General features: G+C 36.3%; 1 protein-coding gene across 1 annotated transcript in view; it reads left to right on the top strand.

Annotated features, from left to right (window-relative positions):
* The window catches only part of LOC308688923 (protein sidekick-1-like), a gene marked incomplete at its 3' end in the record, with an annotated part of 148,797 nt that overhangs the window by 100,343 nt on the left and 23,363 nt on the right, over positions 1-25,091 (top strand). Inside the window, exon 6 of the mRNA XM_081362359.1 lies at positions 10,578-10,711. Coding sequence (XP_081218485.1) covers positions 10,578-10,711 — 134 coding nt within the window. The remainder of the gene's footprint in view (positions 1-10,577; positions 10,712-25,091) is intronic.

The raw sequence follows: 25,091 nt of genomic DNA, 5'->3' as shown, positions 1-25,091 counted from the left end.
GTAGTACCGGATACAGAATTGATTAGTTCACGTTGCGAGTCTATTGACTTCGGGTTTGAGTCATTCGTTCATCACGTGACAGCCCCATAGGCTGAGCTATGCGGTCGGTACCAGATACAGAATTGATTAGTTCATCTTTTGAGTATTCGGTTTGAGTCGTTCGTTCATCACGTGACAAAAGAAAGAAATAATCAGAAGAACCAGACCCGAAGACTCGAGAGGTGAACTAATCATTTCTCTTTCCGGTACTGACAGCATGGTCTCTATGGGACTGACAGGAAGAACGAAAGACTCGGACCCAAACCCGAACCTGAACCCTAACCCATGTTGCGCATACGCGATCAACACCAAATGAACGAATCACTCTCTGAGACAACTCGGTAGTCCCGAGTCATATTAAAGATTCGTTCAAAATGAACATGACCGACCCATCACTAGTTTATTTGAACTTTGTGTGTTTTTGACATAACCTTGTGTGTATTTGACAGTTTAAGCGCAATAAGACGTGAAAGAGAACTTAGATTAATATTCACGGGACGCACCGCCTGAAAGCCAACTTTCTCTGTGCCTGCTTCGGATGTGTGTGCTCAGAAAACCACATATCAGAAGTTTCAGACAGATATGGATTTAAAACGCAAGCAGATAATAAACTTTCATGATGATGAAGAACTGCAATGTCATGTGAGCGTGACTGTGATATAGATGATAATCAAAACCAAACAGATGTTCTAGTTTTTGGTACAGTTTCCGAGGCACGAGCTGTACATGATCCACTCTCTTTTGGAAAGCAGAAGCTCATTTGCATTTAAAGATACATGCATGAAAACAGCATGTCTTTCCAACATTTCCAACATGGTAGCCTATAATACATGATCTATAATACATGATCCACAATTTTTTTTATTTTCTACTAGATTTCTATGCATTTTATCCCTCCTGTCAGCTTTCGGATCTCTCTTTGTGCTTGAACGTGCTGGATTTGCATTGCTAACAAATCTGGGATTAGTTCTTTGTCTCCATGTCAGTGAACAGTTAGGAGGCCGCCTAAAAAGACTCCAGAGATTTTCAAAAACAGATAGAATTTGCAAGTTAAAACTGAGAGAAAAAAGTTTTATACGCAGGTACAATTCGTGTCTAGTTTGGTTGTTTGGCTTGTGTTTTGAGTGTAAATTGAAGCATGTGATTTCTAAAAGAGTGTTGAAATTGGTCTTCTTGTTGCTCTTATCTGCATGAAATTTCATTTCCATGTTCACTCTTTCCTCTTGATTACGCTTTGAACTTCAGATCTCCACACACGTACTGCTCTTCCCTTCATCTACAGTAGTTCTCACTTTCTCTCTCCATCCTTCCCTCATTTTAATTTTTTTTCTTTTCTCTTCCTTCTCTTCCTTCTCTGTCTGATTGTGATGATTGAATTGGCTCTTTGGTTCTCAACAGTGCCAGATTTGGGTTCTTTGGCTTGTAACAATAGCAGAACCCTTTTTGGTGCTAAATAAAAGGTTTCATAAAGAACCATGTTTTGAAAGTGTGATATAGAACCATTTAAATAATAGTTTATTTTCATTAGTATTAGTTATTTATATTATTTATTAATATGCTTTTTACACCTGTATCTGCCTGGTCTTGTAATACTTTGTAGCCTCTATTAGGATTATCCGTTAAAAAGCTGATGGCAAGTCATGTCAAATAGGTACTTATTTACTGACGTGAACTTGTAGTACAGTGCTCTAACAACAGTCATTAGCTGAATACTTCATTGAACATAAAAAACACAAATAAATTGTTGATCTCCAGACCAGTGTTGCCAACTATTTTCAAAGGAAAGTAGCTAACAGGCGTTAGCGCCCAAAAAGGCGCTAAATGTCGCTAGTTGACGTTATGTGTCAATTAGCATATTCATGACGTCATCACGTCATACTTGTGTTCTGCCTGCCTAATGTTTTCTCTCCAAATTCATGCTCACACACTGTATTTTAATATATTATAATATAGCCGAATGTCCAATAAAGCTGTTCTCATTTCCTATATTTTTTTTTTGTCAGACAATAGAATGAGTATGATATATAGTGAATGACTACATTTTTTTATATGTGTAAAGGCAGGGAAAAAGAACCCTTAACTCCAACACAAAGAACCATTTCAGCATAAAACGATTCTTCAGGACAATATGGTTCTAAATAGAACTGTTACTAGGTGTAAAGAACACTAAAGGCCTGTTCACATCAAGAATGACGACTTTAACGATAACTGCATTATCGTCCACTCCACACCAACGCACAGTAACGCTTTGTTTATATACGCTGCAGTTATGTCAACTTTATAGGGATAGTTCACCCAAAAATGAAAAGTAAGTCATCATTTACTCACCCTGGTGTTGTTCTAATGCCGTATGGCCTTCTTTCTTAAAAAAGGATGTTCATGCTTCATTCAAAGCTGCATTTATTTATTTCAAAAATACAGTTAAACTGTAATATTGTGGAAATATTACAATTTCAAATAACTTTGAAGCAAGAAGTTTTCAACTTTGAAAATTTGAAGTTTTCAATTTCAACACTCAAAACTTCAGTGTCCCATGATCTTTCAGAAATCATTCTAATATGCTGATTTGGTCCTCAAGAAACAGTTTTTATAGTTATCAATGTGGAAAGCAGTTGTGCTATGTGAAAACCTTGATTTTTGGCAGAAATCTTTGATGAATAGAAAGTTAAAGACCATTTATTAGTCAGCACAGCATTTATTTCATATAGAAATCTTTTATAACATTATAAATGTCTTTTATTGTTACTTTTGAATGTGTCCTTGCTGAATAAAAGTATTTCTTTCTTTCAAAAAAGTAACTTAATTTTAAAGAACTAGATGATAAAAATTTCTTTGTGTAACATATTTCCCCAGTGGCATCAGGCCGTAACACCCTGTTGGGCTCTAATTGTAATCTTTATTTTTAAGTGCGTGGCCTCATAAACAGATCTGCCTGAGGACAGGATGTTGAGCAGCTGGTGTCCTATTAGTGACACAATAACCTGAAGCTGACTGCTCTGAAGCCTGCAGTGATCATTGTGGACTTAAAGAAGGGCGCACAAACCCCCACAACCCTTAACATCAGTGGCTCAGCTGTCAACACTGTTGAGTCCTTAAGTTCGCCCTTAAGAGGGAAGCAAACACTGATACTGTCGTAAGGGAAGAATCAACAGAGGATGTATTTTATGTGACAACTGAAGAAATGCAGTCTACACAGTAGTATTAACAGTTTGGTACAGGTCATTCACTGCGCAGGACACTGCACCGTGACAGGTCAAAGTAGTCCCGTGCCTCACATCATTTTAAAACTGACATTGATGTGTAATTTACGTATATATGTATATATGTATATATATATATATATATATATATATATATATATATATATATATATATATATATATGTATGTATATGTGTATATATATAAATATATATGTATATGTATATATATATATGTATGTGTATATGTATATATATATATATATATATATATATGTGTGTATATATGTATATATATATATATGTGTATATGTATATATATATATATATGTGTATATATGTATATATGTATATGTGTATATATATATATATATATATATATGTGTATATGTATGTGTATATATATGTGTGTATATATATATATATATATATATATATGTATATATATATGTATGTATATATATGTGTGTATTATATATATCTGCTTATCATGTCTTTGCGTCATTACGTCACATCTGTGCACATACAGTAAAGAAGGTGTCTCGGTTAGTGGGCTATATTGTGTGAGGATGTTGGAGGTGGAGATTTATAGCCTTTTCTCACAGCACTTGATATAATTAAACTTATCAATTTGATGGCGGATCCAGAAAGGTTCAAATGACAATCACCAGTGACAACTGGAGATTCACCCGTTGTAAAATGCAAATGACTTCTTTTGGACTTCGGAGTGGCTACAGAAAAAAAGACTGCAACCGGGCCCGTGCGAAAACAAGGATAAATATCAGAAGGGCATTAAATGTAGTCACGCAATGCTGATGATGTTAACATTAACAGTTTGAGAACAAAGTATAATTTGCATGGTTTGACGTGATATGATAAACGATCATACGATCGGTGATTTACTAGTTTTTTTTTCCTTAGTTGGTCAGAACAAAAGTGGATGTTACTTGTTCAGATGACATTTTCCGGTGAAAATTCTTATGGTGGTCATACTTCCAAAAAGTAGAATCTGTGATTGCGAATGACAGTATCCACACCGGCGCGGTGATTGACAGCCATACATTCTCCTCAAAACATTGGATTCATCCGCGCTGTGCCGTGCCGAGGCACAACCCACATAAAGTTTATAATTCCACAAATAACTGCAATTGCAGATTTCGAACAGAGATATGGCGACAAAAAGGAAAAACTACAAAACTATGGCTTCAAAAACATGATGCTCATGGTGCAACACATAATGCACAAGGTAAAAATGTCTGCTGCTTGCGTATATATAGACCAACAATTAAAAACGGCACAGATGTATGTACATCCCCTTGCCTCCAGGACATCTACAACATCCAACAATACGCCTTCATGCTAGTCATCGCTCCTTTGAAATACTTTCATAACCATAAGCACAAAAATAACCATGCACAAGGACAGTAACCCTCATTAACAACTGAACAACATCCCTGCTAAACGCTGGCTGCTGTGAAGCAAGCTGGAATTCACCACCTGATATTTACTCCCACATTAATACACAGCACACTAATGTCCTTCATTGCATAATTACTCATTTTATGCAGTGATCCTGGAGGAATCTTTAATATGTGCACTAAGCAAGCTATATAAAGTTGCATATTTGACAATTAACAGTGTATTGTATGTTGCATTTGATGTCTTTTCTATGATTTATATGACTGAAAAATATTCAACATTATGCTTTTCTGCTCTCTATCTTTATATTTCACAGTTAGCATTCTTTTTGTGTGTACATGTATGTTTATTGTGACCTTGGGAGCAATTTTAAAGTCAAATTTAGTCGAAGTACAGTTTCCTGGCTTGGAAACTCAATTTGTTAGTCTGCCTGTCTTTCTTTCCAATGGTGCTCTCTATTCCTCTATTTTTCCCTATTGTCACAACCTTATAATAATTTCAGCACTACTGTTAAGTATTTAGTGCACTCGTTGTGTATAGTTTAACTCATTCCCTGCCAAAGCTACAGTTGGAGTATTTCAAAAGAATAAAAGTGATTTCTGCTCCACTAGCTAGACAAATCAGAATCATGAAAGTAATTGTGCTTTCTAAACAGGTTTTTCCAACCTCACTTACTGCTTTTTTCACTTCAAATTAAACGTCTGTTCTGGCAAAATTGCAATCAACTTAGAAATCACAAACATCTAATTATAGATGTACATAGTAGATGTGTTAAAGGGATCTTAAAGGGATAGTTTAGCCAAAAATCCCTGTTTGACTACAGTGGGGTCCAAAATTCTTTAGTTTTCTACAGAAGAAAGTACTTCATACAGATCTGGAACGGCGTGAGAGTAAGTAAATGAGTAAATCAGTTTTAGGTAAACTATCTATTTAAATGTGTAAAATTAGCTAGATTGAATCTGAACCATAACACACTTCACCTTAAACTTAACTTTCTTAAATCTGGCATGAAAGTATTAGTTGAAGGCCTGGAATATCTTATATTTTAAAGTTAAAGCTGAAAGTGTGAAAACATCCCATGCTGAGATTTTTCCACTGTGGATTCATTTTGGACCGAGTGCGAGACTTCTCTTTTTTCATTTTCCCTTCCCTTCCCTCTTTTTTTTCTCCCCTGGATGGAGAGGCTGGAATTAAAGACTCTGAGTTCAAACGGATTTTTTTTCCTTACAGGAGATAGATTAAAACGCTTATTCTTGACGTTTTCATGTGGTTTCTCTCTTTCCCAGTCTGTCCTCTCCTTGTCTCTCTGACTTTATTTCACCTTGAACTCCATATGAACAACATCCAGTGCCCATTAAATATCTCAGAGGCTTATCCTTCTCTCCATCTCTCTTGTTTTACCGCTTGTTTGCTTGTCTGATTCACGTTTCCTGCCCTAAAAGCTCTGCCATATTGAAGTCAGAGTATAGGCTGTTTAGTTTCTAATGGTTCCTCCTCTTTCACCTTGAGTCTGTATGTGCGTACATGCATTAGCAAATGTGTCCAGTAATCAAAATGAACCCGCTCGCTGAAATGTCGACAAAAGAGCTCTATATATTTAAATGTGGACAGTCACCCATGACTGGACTTTATTGACATTACACGGTGGCTCATGCATTAAAACACTGAGCTCCTCTGTTTTTAGATTACTGTAGGCTTTGGCCACCGTTTCGGAGGTCTGCCATTGCGTCAGGATTTGGGAGAAATTACACTTACATAAACGAATAGTCAAAGTCACGACAAATGTTTTTTTTCTCCTCTTCATTGTTATCTTTGTCATTATTTGAGTTGCTACAGCATCATTTTTATTCTTAGATGTAATTTAAATTATTGAGGTTGAGTTAAAGCAGTGCTGAAAGAGTCTGCTCACAGCAGCCCTTCAGTGTGTAATCCCAACAGTATCCTTCCACCTGGAATTTCCACCATGTTTTATGGTTATATAATGGAAATGATATCTTCACCATATAAGTACTGTAAGAACAGACTCCTGTACTTTCTTGTTAAAGGGATAGTTCACTCAAAAAATTAATATTCTATTAGCATTTACTCACTTTCATGTTGTTCCAAACCTGTAAGACTTTTTTCCCTGGAACATAGAGATTTTCAAAGACAGCAAAAGTGCTCTTTTGTTGCTTCTTTTCATGCTATTACAATGAAAGGGAACTTTCAACTTTTAAAAGTATAACTTGCGCACTACTAAATGGACAAAATGTACTGTACGTCAATAAATAAATGTTGATTTTATGTTGTTAGGGCTGTATCCCATTAACTATAATAAATGCTTGTTCATTAGTTTCAAACAGCTCTTTCAGATTATAAGTTTGTTTTTGTTTGATTTTCATTTGGTCTTCCAAAATAAAATGTCAATATCATCATATTTTTGCGTACACAATGAGCACAATTGAACCACACTAGCATTCATTCAGACTATAACATAATAGTATACTTTTATTGTAGGTATATTTTCACAGAAATGATAAACTGTGTTCTCAGGACAAACGTATTTTTCAGAATAATGTCAGACTGGGGCAATTTGTAATTTTATATAGTTAATTATTTACAATTTCTGATGTTGAAAACAATGGTTGTTTTGTGTCACCCTTTCCATTTTTGTAGTTTCATAAATTTCATATATATTTTGCTATTTAAATTTAGCTGAAAAGCCATTTTAAATATACATATTTTGTGGAAGACACCACTTTTTTTTTGTTGAAAATGATTATTTTCAAACCTGTGTTAAAAACAACAAGTCCTCATTGCGACAACATACCCTATATAGTATCATAACACACACACACACACACACACACACACACACACACACACACACACACACACACACACACACACACATATATATATATATATATATATATATATATATATACAGTATATATGCACACACATACACACACGTAAATATATATATGTAGACTTTTTATATCCACTGTATATATATATATATATATATATATATATATATATATATATATATACACAGTGGACATAAAAAGTCTACACACCCATGTTAAAATGCCAGGTTCTTGTGATGTAAAAGAATGAGACAAAGATAAATCATGTCAGAACTTTTTTTCACTTTTAATATGACCTATAATGTGAACAATTCAATTGAAAAACACACTGAAATCTTTGAGGGGGAAAAATGAAAAATAAAAACCTTACAGTGACCTGGTTGCATAAGTGTGCACACCATCTGGGGATTTGGCTGTGTTCAGAATTATCCAATCACATTCAAACTCATGTTAAATATAAGTCATTAAACACCTGCCATCATTTACAGTGACTTTGATTAATCACAAATAAAGTTCAGCTGTTCTAGTAGGATTTTTCTGACATTTTCGTAGTTGCATCTCAGAGCAAAAGTCATGGTCCACAGAGAGCTTCCAAAGCATCAGAGGGATCTCATTGTTGAAAGATATCAGTCAGGAGAAGGGTACAAAAGAATTTCCAACGCATTAGATATACCATGGAACAGAGTGAAGACAATCATCATCAATTGGAGAAAATATGGCACAACAGAGACATTACACAGAACTGGACGTCCCTCCAAAATCGATGAAAAGACGAGAAGAAAACTGGTCAGGGAGGCTTCCAAGAGGCCTACAGCAATTTCTGGCAAGTACTGGCTGTGTGCTACATGGGACAACAATCTCATGTATTCTTCATATGAATGGGCTATGGGGTAGGGTGGCAAGACCGAAACCTTTTCTTACAAAGAAAAACATCCAAGCCCGGCTGAAGTTTACAAAAACAAACATCAAGTCCCCCAAAAGCACGTGGGAAAATGTGTTATGGTCTGATGAAACCACGGTTGAACTTTTTGGCCATAATTCCAAAAGGTGTGTTTGCACTGCACATCACCCAAAGAACATACCCACAGTGAAGCATGGTGGTGGCAGCGTCATGCTTTGGGGCTGTTTTTCTTCAGCTGGAACCGGGGCATTAGTCAGGGTGGAGGGAATTATGAACACTTCCAAATACCAGGCAATTTTGCCACAAAACCTTCAGGCGTCCGTTGAAGAGGAAGTTCACCTTTCAGCACGACGACGACCCAAAGCACACATCCAAATCCACAAAAAGCATGGCTTCACCAGAAGAAGATTAACGTTTTGGAATGGCCCAGCCAGAGCCCAGACCTGAATCCAATTGAACATACTGTATGTAGGGTGATCTGAAGAGGGCTGTGCACAGGAGATGTCCTCGACAATCTGACAGAGTTGGAGCGCTTTTGCAAAGAAGAGTGGGCAAATATTGCCATCTCAAGTTGTGCCATGCTAATAGACTCCTACCCAAAAAGACTGAGTGCTGTAATCAAATCAAAAGGTGCTTCAACAAAGTATTAGTTTAAGGGTGTGCACACTTATGCAACCAGGTTATTGTGAGTGTTTTATTTTTTATTTTCCCCCTCAAAGATTTCAGTTTGTTTTCAATTGAATTGTTCACGTTATAGGTCACATTAAAGGAGAACTCCAGTAAATTTTAACATTGAGCTCATTTTTTTTGTAAATTTTGAGTGCTGTCAATACAGAGAAGGGAGAATTTGGTCGATTAGTAGTCGATTGTCGAGTTCACGCGCATATGTTTAGTTACCTATGTTCACGCGCGTGAACTCGACAATCGACTACTTTAGACTTCAACCGAAAACAGGATGTAAATACAGGTATGAGCGCTGGCCGAATTAACTTCATTTTTATTCATATTTTTCACATCTACTGCAGTCAGATTCACCCGTGTTAACTCTAAAGGAATCACTCACATTGGCTGGGCACTTGTAATGACACATCAAGGATGTTAAGAGGGTAAAAGCAGGTTTAGTACTTGCCCCATTGAAGTCAACAGGGTGCAAATTTTAAAAAGAGGATAACACGGTGTAGGCAACACCTATTTTTGTCGTTGTTCTCTGTATTGACAGCACTCCAAATTTACAAAAAAAATGAGCTCAATGTTAAAATTGACCGGAGTTCTCCTTTAAAGGTAGAAAAAGTTCTGACATGATTTATCTTTGTCTCATTCTTTTACACCACAAGAACCTGGCATTTTAACAGGGTTCTGTAGACATTTTATATCAGCTGTATATAGTATACTATATTTGAATTAAAAGTTGATATGTGTAAGCATCTGTCTGTATTTTCCCCCCCTGTTTCCTTCACTTTTTTAGACGAGGCTTTTCAGCAGCAGTCTAAAATCTCTGTGGAGTTCTGACAGACAGTAATGTCATTTTGTCCGGGGCTTTCAGCAGTTTCGCTGGGTGTGGCACATCTAGTTGTGGCGGTGACACTTCTTTTATGGTGACTACAGTATGGAGCTCTTAGTGCTTCTAAAAACTTGCCTCATATAAAGGTGTGATTGTGTCATGTGTGTGTGAAAATTTGAAAGCTCTATTGACGTTTCTCACAAGAGCGCTATTGAACACCGGCCATAGAGGAACATGAAAACCCACTCTCCCTTCTTTCCTTATTCATTTTGTTGTGTTTTTCTTTGACGAGTTATTTTTTTCCAGTCCTCGAGAGAGATAAAAATATCGTTTCAAAAAGTGGTGAAAAGCCTTGGTTAATGTAAGTGGACATGTATGCGTGTTTGTGCACGTTCATTTTTCATTGTGTCCAGTGATGTATTGATTTGTGCACGTGTGCTGAAACGAGTAATTATCACGTTGCCCTCTCGCCGATGAGGCCATCCAGAACTAAAATAATGAAACACTCATGTGCTTTCATTAGTACTTCACTTGGCTCAGTTTTACAAATAAGCAAATTGATTTGGTACAGGTCACCCTGAGATTAGAAAGGAAATGAAAACGCAAGTGGACAAGTCTTGTTCACCATTCTTACATGTGTTTTGTGTGTTTCTCTTTTGGATTCAGAGCAATAACGTTGGACAATCAGCTCGTGGTGTTGGGTACGACAGCAGCAGACGCAGGACGGTATTATGTACAGGCTGTTAATGAACGCAATGGAGAAAACAAAACCAGCCCTTCAATTTACCTGAGTATAGCAAGTAAGTTTTTACAGTATATATATATGGTTGTGTAATATGTAATGTTGTCAAATACGTTAATTTGTAATTGATGGGTCATCAATGATAGTTTATATTGTATATATATATATATATATAGGCCTATATATTTTTTTTTATGTTATCTTCTGTGATTGTGTGGTGTGATTAAAATTGTGATGTGAAATGGTAATATTTTTCATGTTGTTCTCATTCAGATCGGCTCCCTGGGACAAAATATTGACTTTTTTTGTGAAGTGGATGTGCTTTTAAATTAAACACATTGACCCTCTGATTCACCTTTCACATTTTCAACCATCTCATTTCTCTGTACTGTCAATATGCTGCTGAAACAACCGCGCATGTTGTGTGGCACATTCTGTCGTTTGGTTTTTAAAGGATATTAATTTTGTCCTTCCACTGGGACTGAAGGAGAGAGTTGTTTTAACTCCTAATTAAAGCTGGATTTTTTTCATACCTTTGTTTAAACAACCAGCTACTTTTTAAAGTGCTGTGACAAAAAAAGTATTTTGCAGAATAACTTGCTAAATTTCAAAATGATTGTAAAACTAGAGGAACAAAAGGTTAAGGAAAGTGTTCCACATGAAAATCATCTCTTTTAGTCATTAGTTTTTCTGCAGTGTTTTTGGGGATAAGAGGTTCACAACTGTCAGTCAAATCCACCATTTGGAGAATTGTAATTTTTTCTAATAAAAAATTTAGTTGGAGACGCAAAGGAGATGTTGAAAGTTGTTTTAAAGGACCTGAAATTTCACAAACAGAGTTTTGAGTTGAATGAATATGACAAGGACACAAGCGGGAGAAAAACAAAGAAGCAATGAGTAGAGAGCTGACAGCAGGAGGCTTTTTTTATCCCAAAAATCACTGCTTTTTAATTAATTTATTAGAATTATTTGTATGTCCCTCTGTATTGACCTTTAAGATTTTTAAGATTTTTTTTAATTATTTGTCCATATTGGTCCATACGCCTTTTTAGAGGGGCGACTCTTCGGTTGCTGGTATATTCAAATTTAAAACACAGGACGTACTTAGATTTGACAGATATTGGTGTTTGGTTTGTGTTTTAAAAAAACATACAAACAACTGTTCAGATTTACGCCACAGGGCAGCTCTGTAGACATAGGCATCTAGCGCCCTGACTGGGCATAGCAGATTTTTCTTTTCCTGGTCCGAGTTCTGGAAGGGAGGAGGACAAAAGGCCTGCAGCATGATAGATCTGGCCACATTAGTGGGGACCTTTGGAACATAACCTGGTCTAGGATGAAGGAACGCTTTAACTATGCCAGGTGCAAATTTCCTATCCTTTTAAGAGAAGTGATAGCGAGGAGGAACAAAGCTTTTAGGGTCAGAAACTTAGCCGGAACTTCCTCCAGTGGCTCAAAGGGAGCCAGGGAAAGGCCTTGAAGGACAATGGCCAGATCCCATGTCAGCACTCATGTCAGGCCTCAGCCTCAGAGTACCACGGAGGAAACGAGATACCAATGGATCTTTACCCAAAGACATTCCACCCAAAGGAATGTGGTAATCACCTATGACCACCACATTAACCTTCAAAGTGGACGGGGATAGACCTGCAGTGAACCGCTCCTGCAGGAACTCCAGCACTGTACCAACTGGGCAGTTAACTGGGTCCAACTGACGGTCACTACACCATGAAGTGAAAACTCTCTACTTCAAGGCATAAAGTTTCCTCGTGGAGGGAGCTCTGGAATGTAGAGTGGTCTTTACAACCTCAGTTGAGAGACCTATCCCTATGAGCTGCAAACTCTTTCCAGAACTCCCGGGAGCAGAGCCTCAGCCACGTTTGTACCATAGCATCCAGTCCAAGAGGAGCTGGATTAGGGCTGGGCGATAAAACGATAACGATAATTATCGCGATATAATTTTTCTCGATAAAACGATATCAAGAGGTCGATAAATGTTCGATAATGTTTATGCGCCAAAAGCGTAACAAAACTCATTTGAAGCGCGTGCCACACGGACCATTTATCCGCTTGACTCAAAGTCCAAACGGCAGCGCGAGCTCACTAGAGGAGATGCGTTTACTCTGATCGGTCTCGGTCACGAAATCCAGTGAGAGAAGCGCTTGAGTTCAGCGAAGAACACAAATGTCTCCGTGATTTAAACCAGTTTAAAGGCAGATTGAAACAGCGCTGACAAACAGGAGAAACACTGCGCCAACGATACAGTCAGAAGGCTTTTCCGTCTACAAATTCCCATCATTTACCATGGATTTACTGTAACGTTAGCCTAGTAATATCAACTGCACCATGAAATCTGGGATTTACATATTGAATTGTATTGTCCTTATTTTGTGCTTCACGGACCGTTTATCAGTTTGGACCAATGCAGTGTGAGCCAATCTTGATCAAGCGACACTGTTACTACACAGCGCTAAGAGATCCAGTAAAGAAAGCATTTGAATTCGCCACTGAAGTAATAAGAGATCTAGTGAGAAGCATTCACATTTCTCTGTTATTAACGGATCAAACAGCGCTGACGTGGAAACCAGGAAGAAACATTGTGCTTTCAAGTAACGTCAGTTTTATTTTGACATTATGAATTCAATTGCTGCCCTCAAAAGTTAATCTGAAATAAAATAAACCTTTGTTTATTACTACTACAATATTACATTTCAATTTTTTATAAGGAGCTGTTTTTGTTTTATATGCTCCTAAGAAGAGTCAAGTATAGCTCCATCATTGCTCAAAGTAAAAAAATTAAATCAAGGAAATTTATCTGCCATTTCTTTCTTTTTGCCGTATCGAAAACGTACCGAACCGTGACACCAGTGTATCGTATCGAACCGAACCGTGAATTTCGGATATAAAGACAAAATAACACCAAATAGACAAGGACAGTTTCACAATGAGCGCTACTGAAGACACAGAAGCTAGCGTGGCTGTTTTGGGCAGGCTTTATAGTTTACTGGTTCATGACGTCACCCGCCTCTGACGTTCTGTCACACCATTGGACTGATTTTACAGACGTCATCACACGAAGCGTTCTCTTAGTGTCAATCGACGCAGCGCGAGTTCCCTTGAAAGGGAATTAAATTAAGTAAATTAAGCATTGTTTGGGCAAAAGTTTGGGGTCAGTAAGATTTGATTTATTTATTTTAAAGGAATTAATATTTTCATTCACCAATGAAGGACACATTAAATTCATCAAAAGTGACTGTACAAACATTTATAATGTTACAAAAGATTCTGTTTCTAATAAATGCTGTTCTTTTGAACTTTATATTCATCAAAGTATCCTGAAAAAGACTGATCAGTTTCCACACAAATATTAAGCAGATATTAATATGTTCAACATTGATAATAATAAGAAATGTTACTTAAACACAAAATCTGCATATTAGAATAATTTCTGATTAATTATGCTGAAAATTCAGCTTTGCCATCAAAGGAATAAATTACAATTAAAATATGTACCAGTTTTATTGTAATATTTCACAGTATTACTGTTTTTACTTTATTTTGATCAAATATATTCAGAAAAAAGAAAGCATTGTTTTGAACAATATTCAAAAACAAATAAAAAAAATTAATCTTAATGACCCTAACAGTAGTGTGTGTGTGTGTGTGTGTGTGTGTGTGTAAATACAGTATATATTAGCACAAAGATACTGCTTTTGATATTAACATAACTATATCACAACATGCTCACATTACAAGCATCAACATTAATATTAATATTTTGAGACATTACTGGATCAAAGAGAGATGGCATCATAAAGTAAGGATGTTAAAAAGCCGAACCTTGAAGTTTAGCCTATCATATAACTCACACGCACACCTTTCATAGTGCCACTGTAAACACAACCGAATCTATGTAACCATGGAAATGGAGGCTAGCATGTCACTTCATTTGACTTTTTCAGCAGCTCTCACTGTCTTCTGCGAGTATAAGAGTGGTTTTGTGTGTGACTCATCTCTCTGCATGTTGTCAGTGGTTGTGAGAGGCTGAGTTGGAAGAGAGGGTAAGCATCCATCTGGACCAGAGGATGGAAACCAGATGATGACATCTGGAGAGAGAAAGACAGAGAGAGAAAGAGTAGTATCTCATTAATATGCGTATGTATTTGTAGATAAATTGTGGTTTTAGCATGCATACATGTCCGCCCGTTTAAATAGCAACAACATCAGCTACTGATGGCATTTAAACATTGTATGAACCTTAGAGAATTTTAAATTAATTGAATTCAAGGGTTGATCTCACTGTATTTATAATAAATTGGATTAAATTTGTTTAACACAGTTAACAAGTTCACCTAATTTGTTATTGTAACATTTTATTCTGTTCTGTTTGATTTCAAAATTTGATACTTTTTTAACGTTGGTTATAATTAAATAAAATAAAATAAATATTATTTATTATTAGTCCCATCTGGATTTCATTTATAAAGTTGCCATTACAAACTTTCTCAGATAAAGTTTCTCTATCATTTACTGACATGGCTTGATGCTTACTCTTCAGGGCACAATCAAAATATATCAAATAATGGGTTTTTCATGTTATTACACAGATGTCAATATGCAATTGGAATGGCCATGCAAATGTACCGTGATTCATACCCAAAAGCATAACTCTGATTAACAAAACAACTAAGTGTGAAAACAGCTTTAGATGCCGTCACTATTTGATGTTGTGTTGACATTACAATGCCTGCCAAGTTCAACGTACAAATGTGATCGCTTCAGAGAGAATTTACTATTCTTTCAAATCCTTGCACTCTAATAGACATGTATGAAAATATGCAGGGGTTGGACAATGAAACTGAAACACCTGGTTTTAGACCACAATAATTTATTAGTATGGTGTGGGACCTCTTTTTGCTTCCAATACAGCATCAATTCATCTTAGGAATGACAGATACATGTCCTGCACTGTTGCCGGAGGGATTTTGAGCTATTCCTCTTCCAGAACAGTGGCCAGGTCACTACGTGATGCTGGGGGAGGAAAACGTTTTCTGACTTGCTCCTCCAAAACACCCCAAAGTGCCCCAATAATATTCATATCTGGTGACTGTGTAGGCCACGGAAGATATTCATCAAGCCATTCTGTCACAACTCTTGCTGAGTATATGAATGCATTATCATCCTGATACACGGCACCACCTTCAGGATACAATTTTTGAACCGCTATGTGCACATGGTCCTCCGGAATGGTTTGATAGTCCTTGGCAGCTCATCTAGCACAGTTAGTGTGTCTATGATATTGCAGCCCAAACCATCACTGATCCACCCCCGTGTTTCACTCTGGGCAGCACCAGTCTGGGTGTTAGGCCTCAGCACAACTCAACTCTCCCGAATGTGGAAAAGAAGATGGACTCATCAGAGAACAATGCGTCTTTCACATTGTCCAAGTCCCAAGATTTACTGTTGGCACCATTGAAACCTGACATTTGCCATTGGCATGAGTGACCAAAGGTTTGGCTGTAGCAGCCTGACCATGAATATTGGCTCTCATTATTGACAGTTACTCCTGTTGGATTTGGTTCGTCTTATGTGGTGGTATGCCAACATTAACCTGATACACCACAAAGACTTGCTGTCCTGGTCACAGATGAGCCAGCGAAATGCGTACCAACAATTCAGTCTTTTGAACTCTGATATATCTCCCATTATGTTTTGTGGATTGCAATATTTTATGTACACATATGTAGGTGTGAAACCTTCAACTCTATATGGGTAAGTGTTTCAGTTTAATTGTCCAACCATGTATCTAGTTGAATATTAGCATCTGAATTAGCATCTGAGCTTTGTATCTGAATATTAGAGACTGTTTTTCATATTAACTGACACTACATCACACCATGCTCGCATTACATGCAAATGTCAACATTAATATTTTGATACATGTCCCACCAATGTTTAAATGAAACTTACTGCCCTGGATCAGTTGGTGGTGGTGTATGTTGTTTAGAGCAGGTTTATCTGGTTTTGGTGGTCTGTGGGTGGCTGAATAACTAATATGAGATTCTTGCCAATGAGAGCACGCACTTAAACATCTAGAAGTATTTTGACAGTCTGTGTCTCTTTCTTGTCTTTTTTTCTTTCTGTTTACATTGTTTGCCAGTGCTTGCGTGCCAGATGTTGATTATGCATGGTTTAAAACTAAACTCATCAGACTCTTGTCCCTGGTGTCATATGCATTTTTAATTGTCTCACAGAATCTCTGTTCCTGCCTCTTCTTGTCTCTAGAGATATGACTAGTAGCTTTCTATCTTTCTTTGTCTCTGTCCCTTCCTTTTTCTGAATGTTTCGACATCTTGGCATTTTATAGTGACTCTCACATTTAAGAGTCAAATCAAAATCAAATGTGAGAGTTGTTGTTTTATTGTGTACTCTCAAGAAAATGAATTCATCAGTATTTTGTTGTTTTTCAGTTTCAGTTTTTATTGTCTGAAGGTAGTCGATAATTGTTCTCCTGTTTTCTATTTTAATGTTTAAAAATGTAATTTTTGATGGCAAAGCTCAATTTTCAGCAGCCTTTATTTTAGTTCTCAGTGTCACATGATTCTTCAGAAATCTTTGTAATCATTCTAAAAGAAATGTTTCTTGATTTTGTACTTAACCCTCTGGTACAATTCGCGAGTCGGCCAAAAATGACAGATTTTTATTTATTTTTTTCAGTGAAAGGATTGTACAATATTTTTGTTTGACAAGTGGTTCGGTGGGGATTTATGGTACTAAATTATATTTATGCAGTAGTTATAATCCATTTATTCACTTTTTGAACATGGACCTGAAAACTAAATCATAAATCTTCAATGCTTTGTAGTACAGACTTTCTTATATGAAATATATATCTTCCAAAAAACGTTTTACTCTAAAACAGTGAGAAAAACAAAACCATAAATCTAAACAAGCTGTGTTCTGAATTTGAGGTTGATATCTCAAAAAATTTGATTTCAGTAAGATTTTGTATGTGCGCAGTACCAAACGTTTCCAATAGATGACATTTTTCTCCCATTTTTTTCTTCTGTGGTCGTTTTTGACCGCGAATAATACAAGTGTGGCTATTTTTTTCAGGACCATTTAACCTTTTCAAATCATGTCCATGAATTTTTTTCAAAACCAAGTTTCCAAGTTTCGTACCATTCCGATGAAGTAAAAACATCTAAAATAACGAAACGTAACATTTTTCGGTCGAAAATGACCAAACAAGGACCAGGGTTAAAGAAAAAAATTATTTTTGTTATCAATGTTGAAAACAGGTGTACTGCTTAATAAGGTTCAAAAACATTTATTAAAAAAACAACAACCTTTAGTAACATTGCTGACACTTTTTTATTCATTATTGTGCCCTTGCGGAATAAAGTATTGATTTCTTAAAAAAGTAAAGGAAAAAAAGATAGTAGTGAATTACTGAATTTACCTCAGTGTGTTATGTTATTTCTCTGAAAATATTGCAAATTTCATCCTTAATCAGCAAAACCTTTCAAACACTGCCACTGAATGTGAAGACTGTAATCCAGTCAAGTTTATCATTGTCCCAAACATCTAATCCTCAAGATTAAAACATATCCAGCTCTGGATTAACACATCTGGAAAATTACATGCTCATTAATCTTTAGATGAGATTTACAGCCAACAGTTATTTGTCCAAGGATCTGGTGTTTGATATTTCTTCAGTCACCGTTTTATATATATATATATATATATATATATATATATATATATATATATATATTTGATTAATCTGTAAGTTTAATACTGTCCTGCTTTTCTGTTTCAATCAAATCAAATCAAATAGAATGATTTGATGAAACACAGGCCTGCTGTGATTGTGAGTGATGGGTGATGGTGTTATGGAACAGTAGGAGTTATGATGAAGTATACCAACATCAGAAGCTGACAGCAAAGCTTTATGTTGTTAATGATCATGCATGAACGCTCAAGTCAAATCTGTGCACATAAACCCGTCTCTAAAGGAAACATTTTTATTTATTTTTGCTGATTCCGTAATCAAAAACCATAAAGTCATTATAATTAATAATTAAATTCCTTGTATAAAATCACCACTAGTGAAAATGCTCTTATTTTGCATTCTTTTCATAATAACAAATTAGTATGCTGCTGATGATCTAATTTGCAATTAAACTTTTTGTCATGAACATGTCAGGGACTCCACAAGTTTGTGCAAGCCTGATTATCCGTTTTATCCAGCATGATATGAAAACGTCTGACCTTTACAAAGAAGTTTAAACATGGTCAATTTGATCAGTGGCCTGCGATAGTGCAAAATCTGAAATATTTCTTCGTTTCTATCGTAACTTCTAATTGCCTTTTACATTTTCAAAATCCAAGAACTTATTTAGGTGCAGGTTTAAATGAAATAAATCCCAGATTTTCATTGCAGTCTCGGGCTTTTAGTCCCCGCTGTATACAATACATTTGTAATACATCTTTGATCATGCTTTTGCAATGTATTTTAATTCACCTTTTAATCTGTTATATGTTCTAGTATATTATTTTATCCAGTTATAATACATTATAGTTTTTTTTTATGAGTTTGCATTAAATACACAATTAGCACCAATTTTCTTGAGTTAAATCATGCATATAATGGACCATATTATGTTTTATGAGGCACTATGAAAATGTTTATAAGTCTTTATACAGACCTCCTAGAAAGTGGTACCAAATATCTTATATAGTTGGTTCTCTTCAAGTATTTTGTTAGCTATTTCAGTGTATTGCATCTTTGTTGTCAGCCTGCCTTCGAGTGTTTGTCAGGATATTCTCGATTTGACTTTGCTGTTGCTTTAGAAGGTGAAGTTTAAAAGACATTCATTCTGTCATTTCTCTTCAGGAGATCTACTGTATGTCAGTATCTATCACAGTCACTTTTAAACAACCTCCCTCCTCAAAAAGGCTTCACTGGAAAGTTTTCTCCCAATTTGTCTGTTGTAGATTGTTGTTTGTTTTCCAACTTATAACAAGGTTCATTACATTTCAGATTGATTTGCAGCTTCCAAAATCGTATGTATTCCTTCTTAGCTGATGGAAATACTGACTTAAGTTGATTCTGAGATACTTTTAGTAGTGTAAGTAGAATATGCTTTCCACAGCCTTCCTCTTTGTCTACATTTGTCGTCATCTTTAAAGACATTTACTCACCTTGTTTTAACATGAAGGATTTCCCCCTTCATATTTAATTACAAGGCTGTGTTCGGTGTGTGTGTGTGTGTGTGTGTGTGTGTGTGTGTGTGTGTGTCCGTCCGTGTTTGTCTGTGACCTCAGCGGGGTCTTGTCTTTGCCAGTTAGAACACGCAGGCCAAATTTTTATCTCACAATGGCAGCTGACTCACACAACATGAGCCAAAGTCTCCTTCAAGAGAATTAACCAAATCATTAGAGATAAAGAAAGAAAGAGAGGGGGGAGGGACAGAGAGAGACTCGTTATTGTCTGAGTAGTTTACTGAAAGGTCGCTTCCTCCCTCTTTACCGTCCACTAAAGATGTTTGTGTCCTTTTCTCTGTTCATATCGTAGAGGTTGTAAGTGTATGTTTATGGGCCTGAGTGATACAATTGTTGTAATTTCCACTGTAGACATACTAGCTCTGCTATGTAACATACTAGGCTGCTTTGTTGTATGCTGTCTTCTAAAGTCCCAAACATACTTTAGGCGAAATCGAAGAACAAACTGGTTTGATGTCGTTTTGAACAAAATAAGGCCAAAACAAAGTTCTTTGGAGTTCATTTCAGGAGGTCGAAACAACTTTCCAAAGCGAACTTTCTAGAAACGATTGCTAAACACCTTTAAACTACCATTGGTGGCGATTACATAATTGGAAGGTGTGCTCTGAAGCTCCACCTTCTTTGACATGAAAATCTTCTCTGGTTAAAGGTAGGGAAGGGAATCTTCAGAGGCTAGCAGTAGCGAGCTAGCTTTGAAAGCATTAGATCCCACCCTCCCTTCAGAGCGTCTCCAAAGCCACGCCTCCTTTAAAACACAACGCGTACAGCAGGGAGCAAAAAAAAGCGTCATGAGAGACGGTTAAACTACCTCATATCTCAAAGCACATAACATTACAATAATAATGAACAGAAACAACTTAAAGAGCACTGACTTGTACCACCTGACTGCTGCAGATTCATTTCGCCGTTGATAGTGTTGCCATTGAAAGGCATAAATTCGAGTCACAAACCGCTCCGAGTATAACGTCACAGGTTTCCATCTCTTCAAAATTACAGTTGTTATGGCGTGAAAGCAAAAGCTTGTTGTTTTGGTTCAGGAGGAACTGTAAAAGGTGTCTGCTGTTTCGGTTTTGGTGCTTGCTGACTGACTTGTGTCTAACTCTGTATATCATGAAACATCGCTGATGACTTGTAATGTCTGCGTGAGCAGGTGCGCAGAGGTATGAAAATACATACGCTGACTGGCAGGTAGGACATTGTATTGATTGGATGAGCATTTTATGGTCCTACGTCTTCAACAGACGAGGTATATACATACTGTATTAATATATTTAGACCACTTTGCTATCAGGATGTGAAGAGTCTTTCAACCAGCAAAACAAAAAATGTGTCTGGAACAAATCACCTAACCTGTCTTTAATTTCTTCTGTTCAGTCCATCGATGTCAGACACAAGTAAAAACACCTTTAAAGAGCTTTAAACCACCTAAAGAAACCGAGCATAGCAACACGCTAGCAACCACCCTTAGTATCTTAGCAACCGCATAGCAGCACCTTATGATGCTTTAACCCCATGGAGCTTTAAAGCAATATCTTGAATGAAATGCTATATAAATAAACGTGATTGTAGGTGTGAATTGCAGCGCTTGTGCAAACATATCCACATCGCTATGATCAGATGCTTTCTTTACTGCTGTTTTCTCATCGCTGTCATTTTTGTTATGTGTTTATTTTGTTATTGAGAGGAAAGTGTGCAGCACTTATTTACACACTCATCTATACGAGCTCTCGGATGTTCGCCAACAATAAATTGCTGCAAAGGTATTTCCAACTTTTTTTTATGAAGAAGATAACTTTGCCATGAGTATATCGGGGCCTTAATATGGAAGTAAAATAATGACAAATGTTTTTGAAACAAAAAGCCTGTTGAATTGCACTACTTGAAAAAAAATAGGCATTGCATTAATCATGCTTGCATTTTAATGCATTGTATTTTTAGGGCTTGCATTTTTATGGGCTGAAATTCAGCATGGTTGAATATTTAAGCTGTGAATATTTCAATTAAAAACATTTCAAACACATTTTCATTATTAAAAATTCAATAATCCATATTCACCTTTCATATTTCACTTCCAAAATATTCAAACTGTTTAAAAATACAACCTATAATATTCAACAGGCAATTTTCGGTCCATTTTATTTCGCTTTGCAAAATTCGCTTCCACAAATTCAGTGGTTCAAATTCGACAGTAAATTCAACGGAACTGCAGGAAAAGCAATAGACTACCGAGATACTCTCCATCTGCTGTTAGTCGACCTCACCAGCAGGTGGTGCAAAAGCGCTTGTTGTTGACGAAGACCAGCAACAGTTAGAGCAAGCCATTCATTCATAAAACTCATTTAACAGCAATGCAAGTGTATTTGTGATTATTATGACGGCGGTTTTATGTTAAATTCAGTGTCTTCACGGTTACTCTCCCTGTGTAGCCTACAAGCATCTTTCTCTACCGTGAACAAGATTATAATGTTATTCCCCGATGCGGATATACAGATCCAATATTACATTTTTGAGATTGACATATATTTCTCTTGGTTGTTTAGTTGCCTTAACTTTATATTGTGGCGATGTGCTGCATGCAAGCTATTAGGGTTTCCCTCAATACTTAAGGATTCCCCTGCTGGACATATAAAACGCTTAACGTATAGCTTAATGGACTAATTACAGTGATACAACTCGCAGGCAAGCAGGCAAGCAGATTGACTCAGAATAACGCGCAAAGTTTAATGCTGAGCGTTTCCCCAGTGATAGACTGGCATTGATGTTGGACATTCGCACATTTAGGGACCGTCTCTAAAGTGTATACTACTTTGGTATGTACGTTTCTAACTTCAATAGCATTTGAATAGAACGATTTACAGTAATAAAACCAACTGTAAAGTGTTCATGTAGTGTCAGGCATAATGCGCACCCTTTGGATTTTTGATATTTATTCAAATAAATTAAAGTTTGCTATTGAAGTTAGAAACGTGTATGCCAATGTTTTATGCAACTTTTGAGACGGTCCCTAAATGTGCGAATGTCCAATGTTAAGTCAATTTTACATTTATTAGGCTACATTTGGTCATTTATTTAGCAGACGCTTTTATCCAAAGCGATTTACAGTTAAACTAACAATAGGAGGACAACAATATGCAAGTGCTATGACTCTTCCCAGTTTAAGCTAATGCAATACACGTAGGCATAGCCTATTATATATATATATATATACTGTAGAGAGAGAGAGAGAGAGAGAAAAGAGAAGAGAAAGTGTTAGTATTGATCAAGTGTTGATTTTATGCCAGTATATCACGAAACGCTCAGCATGAAACTTTGCACGTTACGTTCATATTCTTAGTCCATCTAGCCTATATAGTAGCCTACAGCCTACATCCCCAATAAGGTGCAAGTTTGGTCTTTTATATCTCTGTATTAGTCCATAAACTACGTTAAGCGTTTTGTCCCGACAGAAGGGGAATCCTCGAGTGTGAGGTATATTGAGGGAAACCGATTATAATCCTGTTCATGTAGAGAAAGCTGATGACATGCTACACAGGGAAAGTAACAAGTTATTGAATGAAACATAAACACAGCTTTTGTGTCTTTATCATCTTTTCCACATATATACTGACACAGCTCATTTTCATTTTATGAATGAATGGCTTGCTCTAACTGTTGCTCTGTCTTCGTCAACAACAAGCGCTTTTGCACCACCTGCTGGTGAGGTCGACTAACAGCAGATGGAGAGTATCTCGGTAGTCTATTGCTTTTCCTGCAGTTCCGTTAAATTTACTGTCGAATTTGAACCACTGAATTTGTGGAAGCGAATTTTGCAAAGCGAAATAAAATGGACGAAAATTGCCTGTTGAATATTATAGGTTGTATTTTTAAACAGTTTGAATATTTTGAAGTGAAATATGACAGGTGAATATGGGTTATTGAATTTTTAATAATGAAACTGTGTTTGAAATGTTTTTAATTGAAATATTCACAGCTTAAATATTCAACTATGTTGAATTTCAGCCCATAAAAATGCAAGCCCTAAAAAATACAATGCATTAAAATGCAAGCATGGTTAATGCAATGCCTATTTTTTTTCAAGTAGTGCAATTCAACAGGCTTTTTATTTCAAAAACATTTGACATTATTTTACTTCCATACCTTAAGTAAACCGAAATGGAATCTGATAAGTGACTGATTTAGGATGTTATACAAAGGCAACAGCTCTGCGCTCTGTAATTTTTCATGTTAGTTTTAACAATAACAACACTTTACTCTTAATGTTACTTATGTTAGTTTTGTGTGACACTACTTTTATGGATTATGTTTGTAAACATCTTCTTTTGTGACTGATAAACCTCTGCTTACTGGTGAAGATCACTTTTTCTTTAGTATGTAATACACTTCTTTTATTGCCAAAGTGCAAGAGAACAACTTTTTTCCATTATAATTTCCCTTTAAAACTTGATAGTACTCAACCGCAGTGAAATAAAGACATAAAAGAGTGTGCTGTGTTCAGGATCTTCTTCAGGGAAGTGTTGTTTAAGAATATGGACTTCTGATGGATTTCAAAGAAACCTACTAAAATCAAAATCCGGTTCTGTTATCGTTGTGTCTCATTTAAATCCATTGCTTCAGGGCAACTCATACAGTTACTCTGAACTTTTCCATTAAAAAGTGTCTGTAAAATAACAAGTAACTCCAAAAAAGGAGGAATACCGCAAGTTATATGTGGGAGAGAAAGTCTTATTTCTTGCTTAAGGAAGGGTTTAAAATGGACATTTGTGTTTTTTAGTCCATGCTTTTAACTTTGATGCCATCTGTATGTTAGTGTGCAAGTCCCCCTGTAGTCAATAATTGTATCCCTTAAAAATCATCTTTGGTTCAATGCAGTTTTAAGGAGAAAATACTCAGCAATTGTTTTGACTTATGCCTTTGTACATGGTTTGTCTTAAAGCATATTTAAAGCACCACATAGTCATAAAAACAACATTAAACGCTTGATTTCCACCACAGGGGGACTTTAACAAAATTTACTTTGAATCGTTATCTGGATTTACCCCACATTGAGAGTCAAGTCTGAGGCAATTTATCCCCCATGTTAAAACTCCATTGGGCCTCAGCCCTGAAGGTCTTCAATATGTATGTGCGTGTGTGAGAGAGTTTAGAGTAGT

The sequence above is a fragment of the Scardinius erythrophthalmus genome, assembly GCF_964197995.2.
Source record: "Scardinius erythrophthalmus genome assembly, chromosome: 3".
Taxonomy (NCBI): domain Eukaryota; kingdom Metazoa; phylum Chordata; class Actinopteri; order Cypriniformes; family Leuciscidae; genus Scardinius; species Scardinius erythrophthalmus.
The sequence above is the reverse complement of the archived record's forward strand: the minus strand, read 5'-3'. Positions and strand labels throughout refer to the sequence as shown.